Below are 26,228 nucleotides of genomic sequence, written 5' to 3' on the forward strand. Positions count from 1 at the left end.
CTCACATGAGATGAAGCAATCTCCGTCCAGTTCTTAGTGGACAAGTGTCTGCATTCTAAATAAATAAATAAACAAATAAATAAATAATAATTTGCAATCTCAGCGGGGTTAAGGACTGACTGGACATGTCAGCTCAACTTCCTTCTCATCACTAGAGGTGATCTGACTAGGTCATGGTTAAGGCCAATTGTGAAGGTGAGGTGGGGAAAGCTTGAATTGCCAATGTCTATTCTGTAGTTATTCTGCCGATAAAACCAAACACTTCAGTCTCCAGGGATTTCAAGCAGGCTGTTTAATGAGCACAAAATGCACATACCATTAAAACAAGAAAGCGGCTATGGATACACAGACTCCATACAATTTATTGTAATCAAAACCACAAATGTCATACATTGTAATAAGGCTCTGTTTGAGATCAGATGCTTACAGCGAGGTATACTTTTGCGCTATTCCCCTCCCGAAATGATTACACTGGAACCCAATGCCTGTGTCAATTTGGCTTAAATAATTACAAACATTATGATCTTAGTAAGGCTCTGTGTTGGATTTATTCTGTTGCATACAAACATGTTACAAAAGAAACACCTAAAATATGAAAATACGTATCTAAAACACATTTCTTTCTTAAAAAGGAAATTAACAGTATACCACCACAGCTGTAAAACAAAATAGATATATACATTCAGTGAATAAGTTATTATCATCGTAAACTTTGTTCTACAGAAATACATTCTTGTTGCCTGGGATTCTTTTTACTATAAGCTGTCAGATACAAAAAATACACAAGGCTGATCCTGCATTCCTTGAATAGACAAGACCCTCATTAAAGTCAATGGGAGTTTTGCCAGCATAAGGTCTGCAGGATTGAATCTTTATATGCTAGTTGATAGAATTCTTCCTCCCCTCTCCCTGGGAAAGTAAACTTAACCCAGAAATCATCTTACAGGAGAACTATTGGTTTCATGTAACTTAAGTGCAGTTTTGGCATACACGAAAATGTCAAATCCCTACCAGATTTCCTTGATCACTCCTGTATGGTTCATGTGAATAGCGCTAATGCCATAGGGTAGCAGAATTGCAGAGGTCCTTTAAGTTCTGAACTGCCCAAGTGATCATTCCAGCTTGCTCAGGAGAAAAGATTCTGAAGCTCTCATTTAGCACCACTGTAGCTACTTCAAAACCCAATTTACAAAAGAAAGAAAGAAACATAAAAGGGCTGAAATTGCCCTGGTAACTACTCCAGTTTGTGCTCACAGTTTAGTTCTATTTATTGCAATATTTTTTTTAAAACTGCGATTTCTCCTAACAAAAATGAAACTTGAGCCAATGTTTCAATTCCTATACTTAATGCAGCAAAGGAAATGCAGTGAAGTCCGAAATTGGCAAAGAGAGAATTGCAAACCATGATAAACACATTGTAACTTTGATTTCGTACCAACCAAAAAGTTAAACTATACCTAATAAAAACCATACAGCCACCAGAAGAGTTGGATAACGCGACCTTCACATTCTTCCCTCAAAATCAAGAGATGGGATTAGAGAAAGTTTGGCCCATGTCATACGCTTTGCAGTTTGTTAGCCAGAATAAGAACTAAAGTCTCTTGCCTAATAAATTGCAAAGATTAACACAGATGGATAACAGGGGGTTTTGAATATTTCTACAGAGCCCCCCCAATCCTTTCCAAAAAAAGATGGAAATTAAGTAACATTGACCAGTTGGAGACAGAACTGAATTGGCCCAAGAAAAATATATTATGGAAGTTATTTGCCTGAGAAAAATAACTATAGTTATTGCAGGAAACAAGGCAGAATAGCATAATTTAAGTTCTCACATGGCATTTCAATGCTCTACTGTACCTTGACAAATGTGATCCCAACAACAAAGAGGAGATGGATATAAGAATACACATTTCTCCACTCAAGTGCAACATATAACCACTTAATCTCCCTAAGACACAATTAAAAGTACTCTCAGATGACAGGGATCTCACAACATGCTAACAGAAATTCTATGATAAAACTGCTTCAGATGCAATGTAAGTATGAAACGGATATTGATTCAAGGAGAATGGTATTGTTATTTTATTAAGGAGAGTAATGATAAAATATTTAGCACAGAAAGTGAAAATCCTTGCCCTGTTGATGTCAACAGAAAAATCTGCATTAACTTCGGTTGGGCCAGGATTTCAGCCATAGACGGTTATAGTTGCTTGAAGTCTCCAGTTACTGTGCATAAGTTTATATAGTTTCTTCTACAAGTCCCTTCAAATATTGTTATGCAAGAGATCATTCATAGTGTGACAAGCAGAGCCAGATCTCCAAGTAGTCCGCTCTAGTGCCATATGCAAAAGTGTGCACATAATCATTGTGATTGTACATATACACAAATTAGGCACTTGCCCATACGAGTGGCTGGGCCTCTGACCATTTCTGTGGAAATGCCCACAAGACTTGTGCTCCTGCATTATTCAGGCAGGATAATCCAACATTAAAACCAACATTAAAACTCTAGTAAATACCTAGGCCTGCTTTGTGGATTAATTCATACATTTTGCACAAGGGTCTGACAGAGTAATTGCATGTTGGAAATGGAACACATTTTTCCACTTTAATACTTGTCTTCCTTCAATAAACAAATCTCTCTTTCAGGTCAAGTGCAAAGCATTAGTAGCAGATGGGATGCCATTATTATTTCTTTAGAGCACCTTCTGTCATTACTGGAACAAGAAAGCATAGTGGAATAAGACAGACCTGAACCCTACAACCATCAGAGCGGGAGTGCAAGTTTTTTTTAAGCTCTCAAAAATGATAATTTTTTAAAACAAATACACAAGAGTATTATGCTTGCTGCTAAACTAGGAGATGCAGGGAGAAGAACTGGCATACAATACCACTTCCTATGCTCCGACTTTAGGGAAGAAATCCAGCTTCTAGTAAGAACATTCCATAGTTTCAGAGCTGCCCTGAGTCAGTGGTGTGGGATACATCTTCAATCAACACCCAGCAATCTTCAGGAAAAGGAGGAATTACTTGGAAGAGAGAAACTGTTGGGCAAATATTCTCCCAGTTCTGTTCAGTTCCTGAGCTTTTAAAAATCCATTTTCCCTCTGGCTTTATGATAGAAGAGGACGTATATCTTTGTTTCCATTTCCAAAAGAGAAGTACTTGCATTCATGGATGGTACATGAACTGTTGATAGGTTTCCTAAAGGTTCATTCTAAAATTTGAAAACATCAGCAGTTGAGGTTAAAACAACCCACGTCTATCCACGCTTAAAACAATAAATCTCCTCTTCCGATTTTTCTGCAGCATATGAGAGCACTTTTCCTCACAGCGTCACCCTCATTTCCAAACCAAAGTCATTCCTTTGGCATAAGTTATTCCACCAAGCCTTCTTGTTCCTTACTTTCCAAGAAGGACATGCCCACATCTCCAGTACTGTTCACACTTGTGTCTCCGTTGCCCCTGGTCTCCTCTGGTTTGTGATGTGCAAAAGTGTATGGTTCACTGTCCCTCTCTGGGCCGAAGGGGAGTTCCTCAGAGTTTGATATTTGAGTGTCTCTCTTGAAAGAGATGGGAGGTGGAGTAGGTGGTGTGTCACCCACAGGCCCATCAAAAGGCCGGTACACATCTACCTCTGGATTGACTGATCCATTGGATTCCTTCAGCAAATCTCCATACACCATGGCATCATCAATGACTGCATAGACATGGGAGTCATTTTCCTGCCTCCTCTTTTTGAATAAGCCCCGTCTTCCAGGCATCTGGGTATTGATGTTGACATTGTATGTACCCACTTCAGGATTCTGGCTTTCCTTCTTCCTGTTATAAAACAAAAATTAACAAGTGAGAACCACTGTAAATCCATATGTTACTTGTGTATTCAAACTCCGTAAGGCAACATCCATTTATTTTTATATTTAATTATATTTCCATCAAGTCTATGCCTCAAGTATTTTCTCTGCAGGGCAGAGGAGCTTGTTCACAAGTAGTAAAGGAGTTTACAGTTAGAAACATTGCCCTAGGACCAAGTGCCCCAAATTTTTTACACCCAAGCTAGTGAAAAGTCCTACAATCATCTAGCTTGTTTCAAGGGAGATGATTTTGCAGAGGTCTAGTTACCACCCCAAGAACATCTTCATTACAGTTTACAAATGAGGACCCAAATCCTGGAAACACTTAATGTGTAGAAGTATCCCCATTAGCTTCATCCGAGTAAAGTTATGAGTATTTGCAGGATTGGGTTCCTTCTTTCAGGGCTCAACTTTAATTAAACTACTCTTCCCAGGCCACGAAAACCAAGAGAGAATCCCCTAGTGCTAGAAGCTGGATGGATCTGATTGATTTTGGCCTTTTTCTATCCCGCTCTCTTGCAAGTATGTACAAAAGAGGTTTTCAGTTTGTATCATCTGTAGACAGTAACTACCTATAACCATGAGAAACATTACTGACTCATCGTAATGTGACTTCCTTAAGTCACCCAGAATTAGGAAATCAAATCTGCTCCTGACTAAATGCTGCGCAACGCATTGATGCATAAACTGACTTGTTTTATGAGATATCGGTAAAGGGAAGGGGACATTTGACTGAATAGTGATTGTACACTGCTTTCAGGGAAAGCAGCCAAATTAACTTGGAAACATACCTTTAATAAAGTTCAGGAGATATCTACCTTAACACATTCAAACAAACATCAGAAGTCTATGGTAGTGCAAAGTGCATTAGTAAAGTGATTTACAATATTGTTGCAAGAATCTTAAGCTTTTTAATTGCAACCCATTGTGCCGGTCTATCCTACACCTTCCACTGCACACTCCAGACCCTTCTTCAAGGACCACCTATCCAATATGTTAAATGAGAGGAATGGTACCCCCTGGCAAAACTGCTTCTTAATCTGCCTAAATCAGCATCTTGAGTAATGAACATACCTCTTCCTAGTGCAGCATATGACGATTCCGATAATTGAGAGCGCTCCAGCCACACCAACTACCACAGCAATTATCACTGTCACATCTATAAAAAAAAAAAAAAAAAAAAGATACAAGGAAGAGAAATAAAGTCATTCAGCAATATGCAACCACAGTTAACCTATTGAAATCTAGCTGCCATACTTGACTTGCATCATTGCTGCTTAACATACCAGGTCTGCACAGAGACTCAGCCAGTTCTTGTGCCTCTACACTTACCTCCTACATCTCACTTACTTACATCTGATTGACTGATTAAACACATGTGTGAAGAGGAAGGGAAAAGGCTCCAACAGCAAAGGAGTGAAATAGCAGGATCCTTTCATTAACTCTCCTTCAACCTATTTAAAGATGTAAGTAACAAACAAACACAAAGCCACCCGACAGATCTTTAAGGTGCCATAAATGAAAGCCTCACAAAATCAATCAATCAAGCACGTCAATGTACCCAGGGTGCAGGAATTTATAGGAATGGAGCCATAGAAGTTTGACTGAATTAAAGCAAAAAAAAAGTTTAAGAAAGAAAACACACATTTAAAGAAATAAGTTTAAAGGCAATGAAGTGTGAACTAAAGAGGAAAAGAATTAGAGGTTCAGTAGAAGGTGATGTAATCTGTTCTAATCTTCATTGCCAACTCTTGCTGTAGGCCTCACAGCTGTAAATGCAAGTACTTCCATTGAGCTGAACGGGACTACTTGCAGACATAAGGGTTTTGCATGATTGGGGCCTTGAAGCTGAAGAAGAAAGTGCACTACACTTTATCCTGACAGGCGGGAAGTTCTTGTAGATCGGACACGAGTTGGAGCAAGGAACTCCCTAATCCTAATCCTGCCATTGAATGAATCTCAGCGGAGAGGCACTTCTTAGGCTATGTCTATATTATGCAGCTTTTAGCGACATGGCTGCACTGCCACAGCCGTGCCCCTAGAAGTCGCACAGTGTAGCCGCGGTTTGTCGGTTCTCCTGCCAATAATGCGCTGTTCACACTGGCACTTGTCGCAGCAAAACTTGTGTCTTTTTGGGGAGGGAGGGGTTAACACCTCAAAGACAAAAGTTTTGTCGTTCAATTGCCAGTGTAGACACAGCCTTAGAAGCAAGCGTGTCAGAGAATGTGCCTTGGTACACAGTGTGGGCTTCAATCTGGAGGAGCATAGGAAGAGTCATTATTGATCTCAGTTTGCCAGATGACTGAAAATTCAACGGCACCTTTTTATCAGCTACCACAGAATTGACAGTTGGCAAGCAGCCCATAGGATAGCAGGATTTAATTTTGTTTTTATATAGGTATACATAGTCAGAGGTAATGCTTTAACTATTTTACACTCTGAAAACAAGTCCCAGACTCTGGAGTCTCTATAAGCCTGCCTTTCAGTATAGAACATTACCTGTTCATTAATGTGGAGAGTAGCTTAAAAAAAGCCCACTACATTTGATTTTCTACATGGTATTTAAGGATTTCTTTTTTTAAATAAACATACCCAGAAGGCATACAAAGGTCTAGTGAAATTTTAATTCCCAAGATCACAGACCTAGGCTTGGTATACACTACCAACGTATGTCAGTAGAACCGTCGCTCAGAAGTGTGGAAAATTCACACCCTTGAGCAATGTAGTTATACCAACCTAACTCCCGATGTATACACAGCGCTATGTTAACAGGAGAAGCTCTCTTGTTGACATAGCACTGTCTACATTGGGAGTTAGGTCGGTATAACTACCGCCTCTCGGGGAGGTGGAGTACCCACACCGACAGGAGAAGCCCTCCCTTCGGCGTAGGTAGCGTCTTCACTACGCGCTACAGTGGCACAGCTGCGGCGCTGTAAGTGACCTGATCACACAATTTTACTCATCTAAGAAGTTAGTCCTTATGTGAGCTCCCAAACATGAGTAATCAAAGATTTATTACATACTGCAGACCTCATTGCCAGCTGAGAGAGAGTAGTATTTTTACAGTACATGGTGTGTCTTTCATTTAGAAAGATCCTCCCTTACAAACCTAATTTCCTAGCAATTAGTTCCTGTCTCTCTACACACACACAGAGCCTCTGGTAGATGTATGGCATTACAGTGTACAACAATATAGGTAAAAGGATATGACTCACAAATTTGCTACCATTGGTGCTGACCCGTACATGATAGATACCAGAGTTTGCAGCAGAGCTTTGAAAATGGAAGGCACGGTATATTACGATGAGGATGATGATATTGATATTCTGATTTAAAGGAATAATACTAATCAGAAAAAAGTGTGGTCTAGTCTGAGGAGAGAGCAGGACATCAGGATTTCCTGAGTTCTAATCCTAGCTGAAAGATTCTTTCTGCAGCTTTGGGCAAAACACCCAGTCTCTCTGCCTGAGTTTCTCCATCCTTAAAAATGAGAGTAATTAAATAGTTATTACCTACCTCACAGCACTATTGCAATGATTAGTTAATGTTGGTAAAGTGATTTGAAGATTAAAAGTACTGTGTAAGTGCTAATGATCTTCATTGTATGAAATATCAGAGACAGAAGTCAATCACATACTTTGTTTCTAGATTCTGTCTGAGCAAGGAAGGTCCTCCAAATTCATAAGCAAATTTTAATCTATGTGGATGGACTGGGAAGAATTAGGGCATTAAGAACAAAACACTAGATCTAGACAATTATTGATGTCTAGGGGTGTCATAAATATGAAGGGAAGGGTAACCACCTTTCTGTATACAGTGCTATAAAATCCCGCCTGACCAGAGGCAAAACTTTTTCACCTGTAAAGGGTTCAGCAGCTAAGGTAACCTCTCTGGCACCTGACCCAAAATGACCAATGAGGGGACAAGATACTTTCAAATCTGGAGGGGAGGGGGAACAAAGGGTTCTGTCTATCTGTGTGATGCTTTTGTCGGGAACAGATCAGGAATATAAGTCTTACATCTCCTGTAAAGTTAGTAAGTAAGCTAGCTAGAAAATGCGTTAGATTTTCTTTTGTTTAATGGCTTGTAAAATAAACTGTGCCGGAGGGAATGTATATTCCTGTTTTTGTGTCTTTTTGTAACTTAAAGGTTTTGCCTAGAGGGATTCTCTATGTTTTGAATCTGATTACCCTGTAAGGTATTTACCATCCTGATTTTACAGAGGTGATTCTTTTACCCTTTCTTTAATTAAAATTCTTCTTTTAAGAACCTGATTGATTTTTCATTGTTCTTAAGATCCAAGCTTTTGGGTCTGTGTTCACCTGTACCAATTGGTGAGGATTATTATCAAGCCTTCCCCAGGAAAGGGGGTATAGGGCTTGGGGGGATATTTAAGGGGGGAAAACATCTCCAAGTGGTCTCTTTCCCTGTTCTTTGTTTAAAACGCTTGGTGGTGGCAGCATACTGTTCAAGGACAAGGCAAAGTTTGTACCTTGGGGAAGTTTTTAACCTGAGCTGGTAAGAATAAGTTTAGGGGGTCTTTCATGCAGGTCCCCACATCTGTACCCTAGAGTTCAGAGTGGGGAAGGAACCTTGAAAAGGGGGAGAAAAATCTTTTAAAGTACATGTCTCTGGCTCTCAAAGATTTTTGAAGTTCAGGTATGTCGAAGTGCAGGGATTTTATGATTAATACTAATTAGGAGTAATATTAGTAGCCATTTCAGAGATAATTCTGTGCCAAATTTTCTCATTCATGCTTGTTAAAAAGAAGGCAGGCAGACACACACGATGTGCATTTAAGAGAAACCTTCATTATTTACACAGTGCCAAAGCATGCCAGGTCTTTTACAGACACACAAGTTAAGTTTCTATACCAAGTAACATACAGATTAAGGCCCCACTTCTGCAATCAGATACATGTGACTGTAAGGATCCACTGGTCCTGACCAGATCAGATTGCTGGATTTGTGCCTAACTAGACATCTTACAAAGAGGAAAGACAGCTGGAGGAAAGGATACAATGAGATTTTAAGAAGTCCTTACCTATGTGTCAGTCTGTGGGGTTTGTTTTTTTTCGTTTGCCAATCTTAACTGTGTGTGTTGTTTTGTTTTTCAGTTATTAAATACATACTGCGACTTCACGATTTCAGTATTATTTCAGCCTTCTCCCAGTGCTTAAAATGGTTACCAAATTTAGGTAGCAAAGGCTGACTTAATAAAAAGCTCTATGATTCAGGGAACTGATTCTAGGTATTGTCCGTAATTTTATTTGAATTTTTTTTATGATTGTACAGTGGATTATTTGCTTTCGGTCATAATCTCTTAGGTCCGATAGTGAGGACCTGTGTGCAGCCCCATTGAAATTAGCACATCCAAATACCAACGTTCAGACTTGGAGTCTAATCCCACAGGAGGCCGCAGCTCTTTTGTCCATCTTCCATTAAGAAGAGAACATCCTTCCCTTACTTACTTTTAAGCTAAATATAGCAAAGAGGAAACTGAAATACAAGACTGATAGTGAAATTGAAAACATCTAAATCATTAATATATGTATATTCCTAAATGCTCTCTAATATGGTGTCTGAAATACAGATTGTATCTTTAAGTATCTTGGAATTTATACATCAAGTTTTACATTCCCTGTTTCAACTAAGTTCAGAATCATCTCTCACAATTCTGCTACTTCAATCTCTTCCGCATTTTTACACTTTCTACTTCTTTTGACTGTTTCCCAAGTGAATACATCCAAAAAAGAAAGAGGATCCTGACAGAGTTTAGGCATCTGATGCTGTATTCTACAAACCGTAGAAAAAGCTGCAGTTTTGTAAAGCTGCTAAGAAGCATCTCTGTGTTCAACAAATTGATGAAGCAAATAGTCTACAAGTACATCTACAGCTGTGGACAGAAAACACCAGAGCATCCATACTACAGAGCATGATCCTCCCTCAGTACAGAAAGACAGCAACAACTCACCCCTCTTTTGTGGGACAAATGTCACCCAGAACTGCAGGCTCAGCTGTTTCTTATTCACTGGTTTACAGTTAGAGATGTTTACCCAGAAGTGGTGGTACATATGCAGGGGCTCAGGAAGCAGCTCATCTTCACGGCGCACAGTTTCTTCAGCCTTTGGTTTCTGTTCCTGTATGTTGACATAGGCGCGCCCCGTTTCACAAGCAATGTCCATCCGCTCCTTCAAGAATGCTAAGCGAGCAACTTGCTTACTGGGGACTGTGATGTTCCAGGACACGGAGACATAAGGAGGCAAACCCTCTAGCCAGTTAGGGGTTTGTAGGTAAACTTGCGCTTTTGGGTCTGGGATCACAGTGAAGATACATTCCTCTGTAGTATAGGAAGAGATAGATTGTATACATAGTATTGTCACTGCTCTTAACTTTCTCTTTAAATACATTACTTAGCCACTCTTTTCTAAAATAAAACGCATCACTTACAATGGTGACTAGTGATTCATACAGAAAAAAAACACAATATCTTCTTAGTAGTAACATGTCACTTATCACCATTTTTGTGTAATACAGTTATAACATGAAGAAAAGGAGTACTTGTGGCACCTTAGAGACTAACCAATTTATTTGAGCATAAGCTTTCATGAGCTACAGCTCACTTCATCGGATGCATACTGTGGAAAGTTTAGAAGATCTTATTATATACACACAAAGCATGAAAAAAATACCTCCTCCCACCCCACTCTCCTGCTGGTAATAGCTTATCTAAAGTGATTACTCTCCTTACAATGTGTATGATAATCAAGTTGGGCCATTTCCAGCACAAATCCAGGGTTTAACAAGCAACTACAGCATTTGCTCAAGAAACTCCCTGAAAAAGCACAAGATCAAATCCGCACAGACACACCCCTGGAACCCTGACCTGGGATATTCTATCTACTACCCAAGATCCATAAACCTGGAAATCCTGGGCACCCCATCATCTCAGGCATTGGCACCCTGACAGCAGGATTGTCTGGCTATGTAGACTCCCTCCTCAGGCCCTACGCTACCAGCACTCCCAGCTACCTTCGAGACACCACTGACTTCCTGAGGAAACTACAATCCATTGGTGATCTTCCTGATAACACCATCCTGGCCACTATGGATGTAGAAGCCCTCTACACCAACATTCCACGCAAAGATGGACTACAAGCTGTCAAGAACACTATCCCCGATAATGTCACGGCTAACCTGGTGGCTGAACTTTGTGACTTTGTCCTTACCCATAACTATTTTACATTTGGGGACAATGTATACCTTCAGATCAGCGGCACTGCTATGGGTACCCGCATGGCCCCAAAGTATGCTAACATTTTTATGGCTAACTTAGAACAACGCTTCCTCAGCTCTCGTCCCCTAACGCCCCTACTCTACTTGCGCTATATTGATGACATCTTCAACATCTGGACCCATGGAAAAGAAGCCCTTGAGGAATTCCACCATGATTTTAACAATTTCCATCCCACCATCAACCTCAGCCTGGTCCAGTCCACACAAGAGATCCACTTCCTGGACACTACAGTGCTAATAAACGATGGTCACATAAACACCACCCTATACCGGAAACCTAGTGACCGCTATTCCTACCTACATGCCTCCAGCTTTCACCCTGACCACACCACACAATCCATAGTCTACAGCCAAGCTCTGTGATACAACCGCATTTGCTCCAACCCTCAGACAGAGACAGACACCTACAAGATCTCTATCAAGCATTCTTACAACTACAATACCCACCTGCAGAAGTGAAAAAACAGATTGATAGAGCCAGAAGAGTACCCAGAAGTCACCTACTACAGGACAGGCCTAACAAAGAAAATAACAGAACGCCACTAGCCGTCACCTTCAGCCCCCAACTAAAACCCCTCCAACGCATTATTAAGGATCTACAGCCTATTCTGAAGGATGACCCAACACTCTCACAAATCTTGGGAGACAGGCCAGTCCTTGCCTACAGACAGCCCCCGAACCTGAAGCAAATACTCACCAGCAACCACATACCACACAACAGAACCACTAACCCAGGAACCTATCCTTGCAACAAAGCCCGTTGCCAACTGTGCCCACATATCTATTCAGGGGACACCATCACAGGGCCTAATAACATCAGCCAAACTATCAGAGGCTCGTTCACCTGCACATCCACCAATGTGATATATGCCATCATGTGCCAGCAATGCCCCTCTGCCATGTACATTGGTCAAACTGGACAGTCTCTACGTAAAATAGTAAATGGACACAAATCAGATGTCAAGAATTATAACATTCATAAACCAGTCGGAGAACACTTCAATCTCTCTGGTCACGCGATTACAGACATGAAAGTCGCTATTTTACAACAAAAAAACTTCAAATCCAGACTCCAGCGAGAAACTGCTGAATTGGAATTCATTTGCAAATTGGATACAATTAACTTAGGCTTGAATAGAGACTGGGAGTGGATGAGTCATTATGCAAGGTAGCCTATTTCCCCTTGTTTTTTCCTACCCCCCGCAGACGTTCTTGTTAAACCCTGGATTTGTGTTGGAAATAGCCCACCTTGATTATCATACACAATGTAAGGAGAGTGGTCACTTTAGATAAGCTATTACCAGCAGGAGAGTGAGTTTGTGTGTGTGGGCGGGGGTGGGGGGAGAGGGTGAGAAAACCTGGATTTGTGCTGGAAATGGCCCAACTTGATTATCATACACATTGTAAGGAGAGTGATCACTTTAGATAAGCTATTACCAGCAGGAGAGTGGGGTGGGAGGAGGTATTTTTTTCATGCTTTGTGTGTATATAAGAAGATCTTCTAAACTTTCCACAGTATGCATCCGATGAAGTGAGCTGTAGCTCACGAAAGCTTATGCTCAAATAAATTGGTTAGTCTCTAAGGTGCCACAAGTACTCCTTTTCTTTTTGTGAATACAGACTAACACGGCTGTTACTCTGAAACCAGTTATAACATGTTTACCTGCAGGATTTCCATCATAACTACCCACCTACAAGTCCAAGTCTGAAGTTTTCATTCCCTTCTTACAGAGGCAAAACTTCCATTGATTCAAAGGAAGCTTTGCTCAAGTAATGATGTCATAAATATAAAGGGAAGGGTAAACCCCTTTGAAATCCCTCCTGGCCAGGGGAAAGCTCCTCTCACCTGTAAAGGGTTAAGAAGCTAAAGGTAACCTCGCTGGCACCTGACCAAAATGACCAATGAGGAGACAAGATACTTTCAAAAGCTGGGAGGAGGGAGAAAAACAAAGGGTCTGTGTGTCTGTCTATATGCTGGTTTTCTGCCGGGGATAGACCAGGAATGGAGTCTTAGAACTTTTAGTAAGTAATCTAGCTAGGTATGTGTTAGATTATGATTTCTTTAAATGGCTGAGAAAAGAATTGTGCTGAATAGAATAACTATTTCTGTCTGTGTATCTTTTTTGTAACTTAAGGTTTTGCCTAGAGGGTTCTTTATGTTTTTGAATCTAATTACCCTGTAAGATATCTACCATCCTGATTTTACAGGGGGGATTTCTTTATTTCTATTTACTTCTATTTTTATTAAAAGTCTTCTTGTAAGAAACTGAATGCTTTTTCATTGTTCTCAGATCTAAGGGTTTGGGTCTGTGGTCACCTATGCAAATTGGTGAGGCTTTTTATCCAACATTTCCCAGGAAAGGGGGGGTGCAAGTGTTGGGAGGATTGTTCATTGTTCTTAAGATCCAAGGGTCTGGGTCTGTAGTCACCTAGGCAAATTGGTGAGGCTTTTTACCAAACCTTGTCCAGGAAGTGGGGTGCAAGGTTTTGGGAAGTATTTTGGGGGGAAAGACGCGTCCAAACAGCTCTTCCCCAGTAACCAGTATTAGTTTGGTGGTGGTAGCGGCCAATCCAAGGACGACGGGTGGAATATTTTGTACCTTGGGGAAGTTTTGACCTAAGCTGGTAAAGATAAGCTTAGGAGGTTTTTCATGCAGGTCCCCACATCTGTACCCTAGAGTTCAGAGTGGGGGAGGAACCTTGACAAATGATATTGGAATTGGACGGTAAGAAATTTAACTCCTGTTATTTTATTATCGGATGTACAACACTTATGTGTTAATGGATATACTGAAGGAGTTGGGGAATGGATTGAGGGAACAGACCTCCACCTTACCTTTAATAAATGGCACAAAAGACATTTTCAGATCCTGATTAAGAGAGTCATTGAGGAATCCTCTGCCAAATGTTTTTAGGGATATGGTGATATTGTCTCTCATCTGAATCTTTTCAATGGATCCACCAGGACAGAATATACCAAGGTTTAACTCCTTTCCCTTGGTGGTGCTGACAATGCCATAGCTGTAACTTGTATTGCACCTCTGCTCTTGGATATGTTGTTGTAGCTTCAAGGATGGAGACATTATTTCCACATTGATCTCTTCTGGAGCCAATAGCTTCCAAATAAACTTATCCAGCCGAACAGGAAGCTGGGAAATAGCCCTGGGCACAGTGAGGTGATAGATCTTCTTTTGGCATCTTTTGAGATCCCAACAGGCTGCAGTCATAGAGACACAGATTATTGCTATACTTTTCACATTGAGCAGAGCTATTAAAATGAGATTTTGCTATGTGCTAGAGTGCTTAGGTCTGTACAAACACAAAACAGCAGAGTTCCATTGTTTGGTATTGGGGATATATGTGCTGAAAGATGGAAATAACTCAAATTCCCCATTAGCTCTGGTCCTGTGGGGATGCACTATAGAGTACATCCATATACCCACCTTTCCCACTATATTTTCCATAGTAACCATTAATAAAATGAGTGTGTTTCTCCTGACTCTTACAGGACATTAACGGAAACTGAGAAATACCAATGCACAGAGTTTGCCTGATGGCTCTTGGTCAGCACACAGGATATTATCTTCCCATCACCATTTGTCTACAGACTTCATGGGATTTTCCATGGAATTGTGTAGACATCTGGTATAAGAAGCGTGGATATCACCTGCCCCATGTTTGAAGGAGAGCTTTGCTAACACCCTGCCCTAAGACAGGTTCCAGCACTAAGCAAGAAGTTTCCCTCTCACTTGCTTGTCTTCCATGTGCCAGGATTGAATTTTTCTAGGGATTAGCTATGCTGTTCTTGTCTGTCACCAAATCCCTACATCCTAAACCAGTTTGTGTTGATTTACTGACTTACCGTACCCACCACCTATTTGTTCAGCGCCTGTCTGCAAGCCAACTACACTTAAGCACAAATGAAAGACGGGATTTACAAGCTTGAACCTTCAGTAGAATACTGTGGAAATGAGAACATGAAGAACCCTTCTGTAGGTAACAACATTCAAGGCTATTGTCATACCTATGGTTTTTTCAGCTGTGATCCTCAGATTCTCCAAATCATAACACAGGAAGAAAATCCTGTAAATGGTGCCTGATGTTAAAGTTACATTACGTTCACAGGTTCTAGGATCTTTACATATCAAACATTCTGGCTCAAACTGCAAAGGATGCCCACTGTGTCGTGATTTTGGCTGTATGGTTATACTTATGTCCCTCTCTTTGACTAAGTCAATCAAGTATGTTGCATCTGAAATGAAGAAAAAAAAAAAGAATTAGATCAACACAGCAATTAAAGAAATGTGGTGAACTGGAACCTCGTCCCATTCCTCTCTTCTCCAAAAATCAGATGTTGGACTTATCTTTACATTAGCTAGGAAAGCATTATTTACTTTTTACACTATTGGAATTAATACAAATAACTGGTTTTGGGTTAGGAGTTAGCCTGTTATAACAAAGTCCCATTCCACATCATATGTAGAGCTGAGAAAACAGCTGATACTTTGTTTTGGTTCTGGGGAAAAAAAAATCCAGATAATTTTGAAAGGAAACCGAATCTTTCCAGTTTCAGTCACCAAAACGCAAAACAGAAAAAAACAAAAACAAAAAACGTTCAACCCAAAGAAAAAGAAATGTCGTTTTGAAACATTTCATTTTGGAAATGTCAATACGGTTCATTCTGAAAGTGTCAAATGTTTCAGTATTTCAAAAAGATTTTTCTTTTTGGATGAAACTTTCAGCTGACTTTGATATGAATTTGTGAATAGTTTTGATGCCCCTCCAAAGTGCATTTTTTAGCAAATTTACTATTTGCCAAAAAAAAAAAAAAAAAATTTTGCCCACATAATTTCGTGTATGCTAGTCCCTTCTGAAAAGGCTATGCAAGAATATAAGGAGCTTGCTATCGAAAATTCTTTAGGTCACAGCTACAGTATTCACAGTAGGTGCTATAAAATGGTCATAACAGACCAGTGGATAGGGCACCAGACTGAATCAGAAATTCTGGGTTCCATTGCCAGCTCTGTCAAATTTGTTGTGTGACCTTGAGCAAGTAAAGTGACCTTTTTGTGTCTCAGTTTGCCCACCTGTAAAATGGAGAGAACGCTTTCTTACCCATGTAAAGTGGTTTGAGATCTGTGGATGAAACTTGCTGAGTAAGTATGGAATACTGGTACTATGTAGCTAATTAATTGGATTTCTCTGTATTACATACCATAAACTACAGCAATACTGTTCTGATGTTACTTTCACAAAGAACTGAAGTACTTTTCTGTGATGTTAACATTTTGGGTTTGTGTGTTTTTATTTTAAGCCCTAAAAAACAAAAATTGAGAATGAAGAGCTTGGGAGATAGTGGTACATTTTTTTCTGACTACTATGTGACCCTCTGTGTGATGCTTAAGATGCAGCTTGTTAAAGGATATCTAGGGATTAAGTCAGGCAGGTGGTTTTGCATTATTGCAGGAATCAAAGTCAATGGGTCCAGATAGCCAATCACCTGTACTTAAACAATACAGGTGTCAATTCCTTTGAAGTTTTACCCCCCTCTGATCAACATGGTGGCTGGTAACTAGGCGAGGGGAGACTGGAATCCAAATGGGGCAAATGAAATGGTTTGGGAGAGTTTAAAAGAAAGCCTCAGTACAAAAGCTGAGAGAAACCAGAGAGGCAGAATCTGCAGGAATGCAGATGGAACCCTGATCCCCAAAAGTGGAGGAATGGTGGGTGGTGCATTTAGAATAAGTGGGGCCTGCCTAAATTGAATTGCTAAGTTTTAGGTAAGAGAGTCATGCATGTAGGCCTTTTGTTGTTTTAGCCTTTTTCTCTGGATGCTGTGTTCCTATGGATAAATGGTACTTTGTTTTCAAGAAGCTAATTGGAGTCAGTGCATTTTCATACTGATCACGGCTCCTGAAGAGAATTTTTTTGCAGGAACCAAAATCAGCTGGGCCTGTCAGGAAACATGGTTGGAAAACAGCGGTGCTGTAGTCTCAAAAGCCAGGCAGAAAATTGGGCGAATCATGGGATTTCACCCTGAGAGGAGTGCAGGCACGAGGCCTGTCTCCTGAAAGGGCACTCAGGAAGGGACAGAGAGAGAGGTCAAAAAGTACTGCTCATGTTGAGCCACAACCGAGAACTAATGGCTATTAGAACTGATAGTAGTTTTGAAATTTTGAAAAAGTGAAATGAAACTTTTGCAAAAACAGTTTGTTAAAGCTTTTCTACATTTTCTGACCAGCTCTACTGGTCACACACAGTGATTTGAAATGGAAGAGTTCTCATTTCTCAGATTTACATCGATTGCAAGGTTATCTTCACCCCCCCCCCCCCATTTACAAGCATATCAGACAATTTAAGTTTCTTCAGCTCAGCTGTGAACAAAGTTGTCTGGTTGCCTGGAGTCTCTTCAGAATTAAGCTCAGCCAACAAAATCCAAAGAGGAGGGGAAACTGCCAAATATGGTATATTTGCAAAACTGTTAAAGTTTATTGAGATCATATAGTTTAAAAGAGGGCTTCCCAATACTTATTTCTTTAGATCTGACATTTAAAATACACACATGTCCAAAGCCATGAGCAGCTAATTTTGTAATTTAATTTACAATAACCACTGAGCACAATATTAGAGCTCTGTGAGCATTGGAATTTCCATTCCATGAAAAAATTGGTATTTCTGACGTATTTTTGTTCTGAATCAGAAACAAGTTGGAAATGTCAATTTTTCTATGGAACAGAAATTTTAGAAAATTCTATTTCAAGAGAACCAAAATGGAGTTTTTTAAAAAAAACAAACTCCAGGCAGAGAACATGGGGAGTCCTCTAAGTGGGCAGCTGGCTAGCTGGGGAGTCTGTAAGCTGGACAGCCTGCCTGGTTTCCATCAAAAGTGTGGATGGAATTGACATGTTCACGCAGAACATTTCGATTCTGTAGAATCATTTTCTGACAGAAAACTGTTCTACTGGAAAATTTACAGACAGCTGCAATAAATACAAATATACTGACAACACCAACTAGCAGCCTTCAATAATCAAAAGTTGGTAACAATCTGCCTCAGCCAGCGGATGGCAAACATGAAAAAAATCCAGAAAAATGGTCTGCCCCCCCCCCCACAACAGACCTTTATCCTTCTCTATCCTTTCATACACAAGATTTCTTCAGAATGCCTGGTCATCAAATATGGGCTATTTTGGGGGATGGGGAGCAAGCTCCAGAGTCCCTGGGCCCTCACAAAGAATGCCCTGCCAATAGCCCCCGCCCTCTTTTATAAAGAGTGCAATCCTGCTCAAACAGCCCTACTGGCTGTAGTCGTGTTACTGGGGCATTGGGAGTTAAGCAGTCTCTCAGGTAGGTAGGATACCAGGCCCTTTCAGTCTTTGTAGGTCTATGGCACGCACGGGGGTATGGCTACACTAGCAGCTGGATCAGCGGGCAGCGATCGATTCAGTGGGGGTCGATTTATCGCATCTAGTCTAGAAACGATAAATCGACCCCCGAGCACTCTCCCACCAACCCCTGTACTCCACCGCCACGAGAGGCGCAGGTGGAGTCGACGGGGGAGCAGCAGCCATCGACTCACTGCGGTGAAGACACCACGGTAAGTCGATCACTTCATGAAGTTTCAGAGTAGCAGCCGTGTTAGTCTGCATCCGCAAAAAAAAACCAGGAGTGCTTGCGGCACCTTAGAGACTAACAAATTTATTTGAGCATAAGCTTTCTTGGGCTAAAACCCAATTTTTCCCCGCTACTATTCCTCACACGTTCTTGTCAACTTCTAGAAATGGCCCATCTTGATTATCACTTCAGAAGGTTTTTTTTCCCCCCCTGTCCTGCTGGTAATAGCTCACCTTAACTGATCACTCTCATTATAGTGTGTATGGTAACACCCATTGTTTTATGTTCTCTGTGTATATAAAATATTCCTACTATATTTTCCACTGCATGCATCTGATGAAGTGAGTTTTAGCCCACAAAAGCTTATGCTCAAATAAATTTGTTAGTCTCTAAGGTGCCACAAGTACTCCTGTTCTTGTAGCTGAAGTTGCATAACTTAGATCGATTCCCGCCCCCTTCCTCCCATGTAGACCAGGCCAGGGACTATAGGCTGTTTGTAAGAGACTTGTGCTTGTTTTTAAATCCAGAGAACATTGTTCTTTTTCAGAAAGCCAATCAACTGAATGCTCTAAGGATGTGTCTGTGTGTGCCTCCAGCGGGAGTAAAGAAAGGCTTTTTCCCACTGCTCAGAAAGCATCATGATATATGGTAAATGATAGAGCTAGGGAGGTGTGCATATTTAACTGAAGAGGACTTGGACTTAGTCCCACTGCACCTATTTTTGGGCCTCTTCCATTAATTGCAAGATAAGAGCCTTGGTTTGTGAGGTCCCACACAATGTTTTCTAAATGGAAATCAAAGGGGAAAGAGGATTCTGTTAAATGTGGCTTTTTGCTGCATTTGCTCTGACAGACAGAAACTACTTTGTTCAGTTCAGTCTAGTTTTTGAAAAGCTATTATTCAGTCACAGAAAGCTTGTAAGGTTCTGCTCCCTTAAGGTATGAGCTACTAAACTGGTTCAGTAGTAAAGCAATCAATTAAACTCCTCTCAAGGGATAGAAGCACTTCGGTTAAGTGATTCCTCTGGCCAATTGAGTGGTACCACTGAGACTCCAAAGGTTGTCCTCAACCAGAAGGATAAGTGGCTGTGATGCAGGTATTGAGGATGTGCATATACTAGCTGAGCACCTATATCATGTATGGACTGACAGGCCTGCATTTTCAGAGGCACTACACAACCACAAGACCCACGTGAGGTGGCTGTGAGCATTTAGTACTTAACAATCAGGCAGCTTACTTTGGTGCTCAACATTATGTAGGCAAAATCTGAAAATTTTAGCCATTGTGCATAAAAATGGGGTCATTACAAAAGGTGGGTGAGCAGCATTATCCCCATTTTATATATGGGAAACTAAGGCACAAAGATAGAGATACGCCCACAGTCACACAGTAAGTCAACAGCTCAACAGGAAGAGAATCCAGTTCTCAACTCCCAGTCCAGTGCCCTAATGACCAGGTCATGCTTCCTCCATGATTTGTATCAGCTATATGTGGTAGCACAGATAGGATATTTGTTTTAATTGAGAACAGCTGTATATGTTTCCCTGGCACCCAACTGTAAGCACTGCGGACAACAGTAAAACTTGTCCAAGTGTTTGGGATGCCTTTAGATCATGCAGGTATCAATTTTCTTTTTAATCTGGAAGTTAAATGGGCTTCTAATTAGTTTCTCATTACAGAGGAAAAAAAATCAACACAGTTTCAATAGATGAATAAGAGGTATTTGGAGCCTTTGAAGGAAAAAATTATATAAAACTACTCATGAAATCCTTTAAAATCCCCAGAGAAACCACTGTTCTTATTTAAACCTAGGAGATTTATTATTTGCATTTTATAAAATATAACAGCCTGCAAGGTTTTTTAGGTTAATATCTGGTCTGCAGGACATAATGCATTAAAGTTCCACGTTACTGTCCAAAATAGAAAAGATACAAAGACGGATTAACTGAATAATGCTTTTTACTCAGTTAGGGTTTCAAGACACATTGTACACTGAATATAAGCAAACATGCTTTGTCAAACCTGAACTTCCTCTGAGGATTTGAGGAATTTGCTGCTCACGAATGGAGCCAGATTAAAGGTTAAAGCATATTCCATGAACCACAAATGGGCACTGCTGATGTGTCACAACCACTACCTAGATGGATCACCTCTAGGGTGAATCCATTACGTCTTTGCTCCCTGCAGAGATGGCCTGCTAAATTAGCAGCAGCTGCAGTGATGGTTTTGCAAAGTGGACTTCTATCCACTAGCAATTGTTCTTAACTCACCAACTCATTTTAGCCTGACAGCTGTCATATGTAAATTTTTCAATCTCTGCCAACAGGAGCTGAATCCAGACCACCTGGAGATAAATAACTTTTCAGCTCATTATTACTTGCACCATCTAGTCTCCAGAGTAACAGCCGTGTTAGTCTGTATTCGCAAAAAGAAAAGGAGTACTTGTGGCACCTTAGAGACTAACCAATTTATTTGAGCATGAGCTTTCGTGAGCATCCGATGAAGTGAGCTGTAGCTCACAAAAGCTCATGCTCAAATAAATTGGTTAGTCTCTAAGGTGCCACAAGTACTTCTTTTCTTTTTGCATCTAGTCTCCAGTAACAGGGTTATTACTTTTAATACATGCAACAGTATTTCAAGTCATTTCCTCTATCAAGTGGTTCCACAGGGCTGCACTTTACCCAGAAGTATCAGCTTACATTAACCTGTGATTTTGAAGTTAGTGTAGGTTAAGAGTAACTTGTCAGCTCAGTTAAAAAAACAAAAAACAAAACAAAAAAACCCCCACAGACATTCCTACATATATAGGTTTCATCCGATGAAGTGAGATGTAGCTCACGAAAGCTTACGCTCAAATAAATTGGTTAGTTTCTAAGGTGCCAGAAGTACTCCTTTTCTTCTTCCTACATAGATAGGTATCTATATGTCTAGATCTCCCACTGGTTTCCTCTGACCAGTTAATATAACACCTGGATTGAGCTTCATGTCATCTTGCTCTCATTCACGCTCCTATGTTGGCAAGGTGGTATGTACTCAGAGGCCCTCTACAACCTGGATCTAGTTTAGAAAAAAACAAACAAGGAAGTGTCATCAACATGCTGACAGCACTACAGCCAATCCACTTCACTGTCTCCTACAGCAGCCCCTGGTACACAGAGCAGTCTGGGTGACAAAAGAACTCTACAAGAAACAGAATGGCCCACTGTCTGTGTTCTACCCCACAGAATTCTGAAATTAAATAGGCCAATGCAGTAGGTACACCACCATGATGTACCTGGCCTCTGTCTGAAGTAGGCAATAATGCCATGACAACAGTTCCCTCCAATTTGCCTTTGAGTTAGGACTTGGAGAACCAGAATTTGCCCACCTCTGTACATTGAGACACAAACCAACAGGTCAGTACTATTCTTATCATGGAAACCATGAGATCCTAAACTAATTCAACAGTCATCTACATAAGTACATAAGAACAGCCATACTGGGTCAGATCAAAGGTCCATCTAGCCCAGTATCCTGTCTTCTGACAGCGGCCAATGCCAGGTGCCCCAGAGGGAATGAACAGAACTGTAATCATCAATGTTGACATCAGCAAAGACAAGGTGTGCTGACTCTAACACTAACATGATAGACAAGAAGTTCATCTATACTGAGAGGTAGAACGGGGCACCCCATATCCTCATCACGTTTTCTGTGATAGCCCTAATTTGGGATTCACAATAGGGCACACTCCACACTTGTATCCAAGGAAAAGGAAAAGGTCTTTTGTACAAAGTCAGATGATAACAGAATGGTTATACCATCTCTCAAACTCTTCCTTGCCTAATATTGAGCCAGCAACCATCTAGGCCAGTGGTTCCCAAACTTGTTCCGCCGCTTGTGCAGGGAAAGCCCCTGACGGGACGGGACGGTTTGTTTACGGGCCGCACCCACAGGTTTGGCCGATCGCGGCTCCCAGTGGCTGCGGTTCACTGCTCCAGGCCAATGGGAGCTGCTGGAAGCGGCGGGACGCAGCAGGTAAACAAACTGGCCTGGCCCACCAGGGGCTTTCCCTGCACAAGCGGTGGAACAAGTTTGGGAACCACTAATCTAGAGACAAATAGAATAAAACAAATCCAAACACATACACCCGTCCCCACCCATCATCATCCAGTCAGGGCACCTCCTCTATTCTGAAATCATGGATGTTGATAAGCCTTGTTAGCTACAGATCTTGCATTCATTTGTTCATTCATAAATAGATAGACCCAAAGAATCCCTGTCAATGTACTCTAGAAAACAGTCAAGACACCTAATCCAAGAGTCTCTGACCTTTAATGTCTCTGGTACTTTCAGAAACAAGTATAGTCACAATAAAACAAGAAAAGAAAATTTAAATTCCATTCAAAGAATACTAAGCATCAGACAAATTAAAAAAAAACAAAAACCAGGAATTGTCTTTAACACAGTTCATTATATTGTCTGAATATTATAGTAGTCTCCAAGACGTTGGATGTTCATCCTATAGGTTGTATGAACTGCACATCTTACTGTTTGTTTTTTTTAACTTACACCTTTAATGTTAGCTGAACATATTCTCTGTAACTAAGTGGACTTTTTTTCTAGTGAGGTTAGTTTAGATTAGTAGGCATACAGTGCAATAAAAACAGGATATGGGATTTTTAAAAGTACTTCATATTGGCCTAACAATGCTTCCACTGAATTCAAGGACTCCAGTGAAAGCAGAATTAAGCCAACACAGAATACTTTTGAAAATCAGAGTGGAACTCTTCAAGTGTTTGAGTTTCAGAAACTGATTCCACTTCTTCCCAAAATGAGCAAAGATTTCTGCAAAGATGTTAAAGTCTCTTGCTGACAAGGACATGTTTCCCTCTAAAATCATTCACTGTGAAAAAGGCCATGTGCTCCTCTGTGATAAGAAATTTCTATCAGTGTTTTAAATAGAGTTCTTTATATTGACTTTAAAGTGACCACTAAAACTATTAAAAATAGTCTGTTTAATATCCAGTAGTATGGCCCACAACCCCATAGATTTTAGCAACAGTTGGTCAAACAACTTATTCTGTTTTAGATGCGTTATTTCAATCACAGCTGGAGAGTAGAAGATACAAAATGACCTGGCTAACCTAGTCTGAGTGACAAATGGCATGATATAGGAGAATGCCCCACACATTCAAATAGTCCTACTAGTAGAGGGACAATATCTAGATAAAAGTAATCTTGCTTATTACCCTACTGAGTAATTATCATGATACTGGGCACAGTACAAGAACTTGCACAGAATAGTAAAAAAGTCCTTATTTATATTACTAATACCACATCTAGGATTAAAAGTGAAATAATTTTATATCCAATTTACTTTTCAATGGTCTTGCCCTTGGTTTTCATTTTATCGAGCTTGATCAGTTACACTGGTCGGTTTGTTTATGCTGTAGTGAGTTCCAGTCTCCAGCTCTCATGTACTAGCACAGCGCTGCTGTGTTTGGCTTTCCAGCCCTGCAGCAAGTTATGAAAGTGTTTGATTCAAATAAGGGAAAATAAAATTGCACGACTATGTCTAAATAAGACCTTGATTTCTATACTGAAACACATTGCAGGACTAACCAGTTCAGTTAACCAAATGAGCGTCTTTCCACTGACTTCAGTGAGAACTGAATCAGGTCCCAGGAGAGGGGATGTATTGATTACTGACAAGCTACCTCCTGCATAGTTACTGTGTACAGAATGCAAGATATGACATTACAGACAATTTAAAAGAAAGATTTCAGTTACTCAATGCATATGTAACACAGAACATGTGTTGAAGCAGAAGGGGGGTGGTGTTTTAATTTGCTTTTGTTTTAAAAAATGCAGTGTAAATTTGTAGTACCTTTTACCCCTCCTAGCAGATTAGGGAATATTGTTCACCTTGCTGTAATGAAACCCCCCTGGCATCCAACACAGTACCACAGATCTCTCAATGTTGCTTAGCAACTTATTTGCTTAAACTCATGTTGCGTCCAAAGTTCAAAGATTCCAACAGCAGCCCGTCAAATAGTATTCTCTACCCAAATCAGTGTGTGTGTAGCTCAACCCCAATGTTTATAAACAAAAGCAGGAAGCCTACTTTCATGTGATCTTTTTGCCCAGTTTACATTGACAAAAGAATTGAGAAAATGAAATAATCAGCATAAAAAGGGAAATAATGGACAAGTGGCTACTTACTCTCTTCATTTTGAGGATGTTGAACTACAATCTGAAAAAGAAGACTGAGGATCCCGGGGTTCTGATCATCATAGTCGCAGCCCTGCAGGGACAAGTTGAAATTGCCAGCAATATTGGCAGGTTGTTTGTCACTCAGTTTAAACACCTCAGGGCTACTGAATAATCCAGGTAAGTAATATTCCACCCTTTCCTCTTTCCTTTCACAGTTGGAAAGGCTATAGTTGCGGAAGATAACACTGGCTCTAAGGTCAGAAGGAACAACAAACTGCCATGTCATGAGCTCATCTTCTGGGAATCCCAGTGGGTAGTTGGCAGACATTAGCGTTGCTGACGTCTCTCCTTTAAAAGTAGATTCAATAACACACAACCCTATTACAGGAAAAAATAGGCTGCTATTAAAGAAGATACATATTCACATTTACAGTACAGTACAATAGCAATGGACAAACCGTAGCTTCAAATAAAAAAACCTTTAATATACATCTCAGCAATAGGCTAAATTATAGAAGAAAACAGAGTGCATGTATTTGAGGTGGTGATGTCGTCCTCTAATGGTTGATCCACAGAGAAGGTAAAGAATCTGCTCTTGTTGTTGGCTTAGAGTTCAGCTCCAAAAACACAGGCCCGTCTACCACATGAGTGAAGGATCCAACTTGCAGTCTTGGCTCCACATGAGAAAGTGTGAGACTTGTATAATTGTGTTTTCTTACACTGCCTCTCCGAATTTCATGTACAATATCACAAGTGAGAGGACATTCAAATCACTGGAGAACTTAAGTGTAGTGGTTTGAGTCCAAGGATTTAAAGAGCTCTAGAAAGAGCAGACAAGACAAAAGTCTCAAATATGTAAGGCGGTAGCTAAATCTCAACCATAGACGGCCTTGTAACATGCCTGACATGTGAATTAAAAACTAACTCCCTGACTAACCAGGCATCAGCGCAGAAAGCAAAATGCAGGAGAACTCCTAATATATTCAGGACTCATTGCTGACCAGCAGCAGCAAGGAGGACAACACCCTGTCTACTCAACAGCTAAAACTAGTGGTACTGCACAGGTGATGAATTACATATCTGATTTTTGCCTGTGTAGATGCACCTATGTTGTGGGTCTGAAGCAGTTTCCACCCACAACTAATGCTGACTAAGGCATTCAGGTAAAAGGTGGGAACTTCTCACAACCAAAAAGTATTTGTTTGCGTGATTCACAGAGGGCTCCATCCTTTGCCATGCCTCCTGCAGATGAAAAATACAACCGTACAAGTTT

At 40.5% G+C, this 26,228-nt stretch overlaps 1 protein-coding gene across 1 annotated transcript in view; it reads right to left on the reverse strand.

Annotated features, from left to right (window-relative positions):
- Positions 1–274: 274 nt before the first annotated feature.
- CDCP1 (CUB domain containing protein 1) overlaps positions 275–26,228 on the reverse strand; it is a 52,731-nt gene continuing 26,777 nt past the window's right edge. The window contains exons 4-9 of the mRNA XM_073333147.2: positions 24,965–25,333; positions 15,174–15,401; positions 13,986–14,366; positions 9,828–10,193; positions 4,929–5,013; positions 275–3,822 (exon numbers count right to left, since the gene is read on the reverse strand). Of these exons, the coding sequence (XP_073189248.1) occupies positions 3,378–3,822; positions 4,929–5,013; positions 9,828–10,193; positions 13,986–14,366; positions 15,174–15,401; positions 24,965–25,333 (1,874 nt within the window). The 3' untranslated portion in view covers positions 275–3,377. The remainder of the gene's footprint in view (positions 3,823–4,928; positions 5,014–9,827; positions 10,194–13,985; positions 14,367–15,173; positions 15,402–24,964; positions 25,334–26,228) is intronic.

The sequence above is a fragment of the Lepidochelys kempii genome, chromosome 2 (assembly GCF_965140285.1).
Source record: "Lepidochelys kempii isolate rLepKem1 chromosome 2, rLepKem1.hap1, whole genome shotgun sequence".
NCBI lineage: Eukaryota > Metazoa > Chordata > Testudines > Cheloniidae > Lepidochelys > Lepidochelys kempii.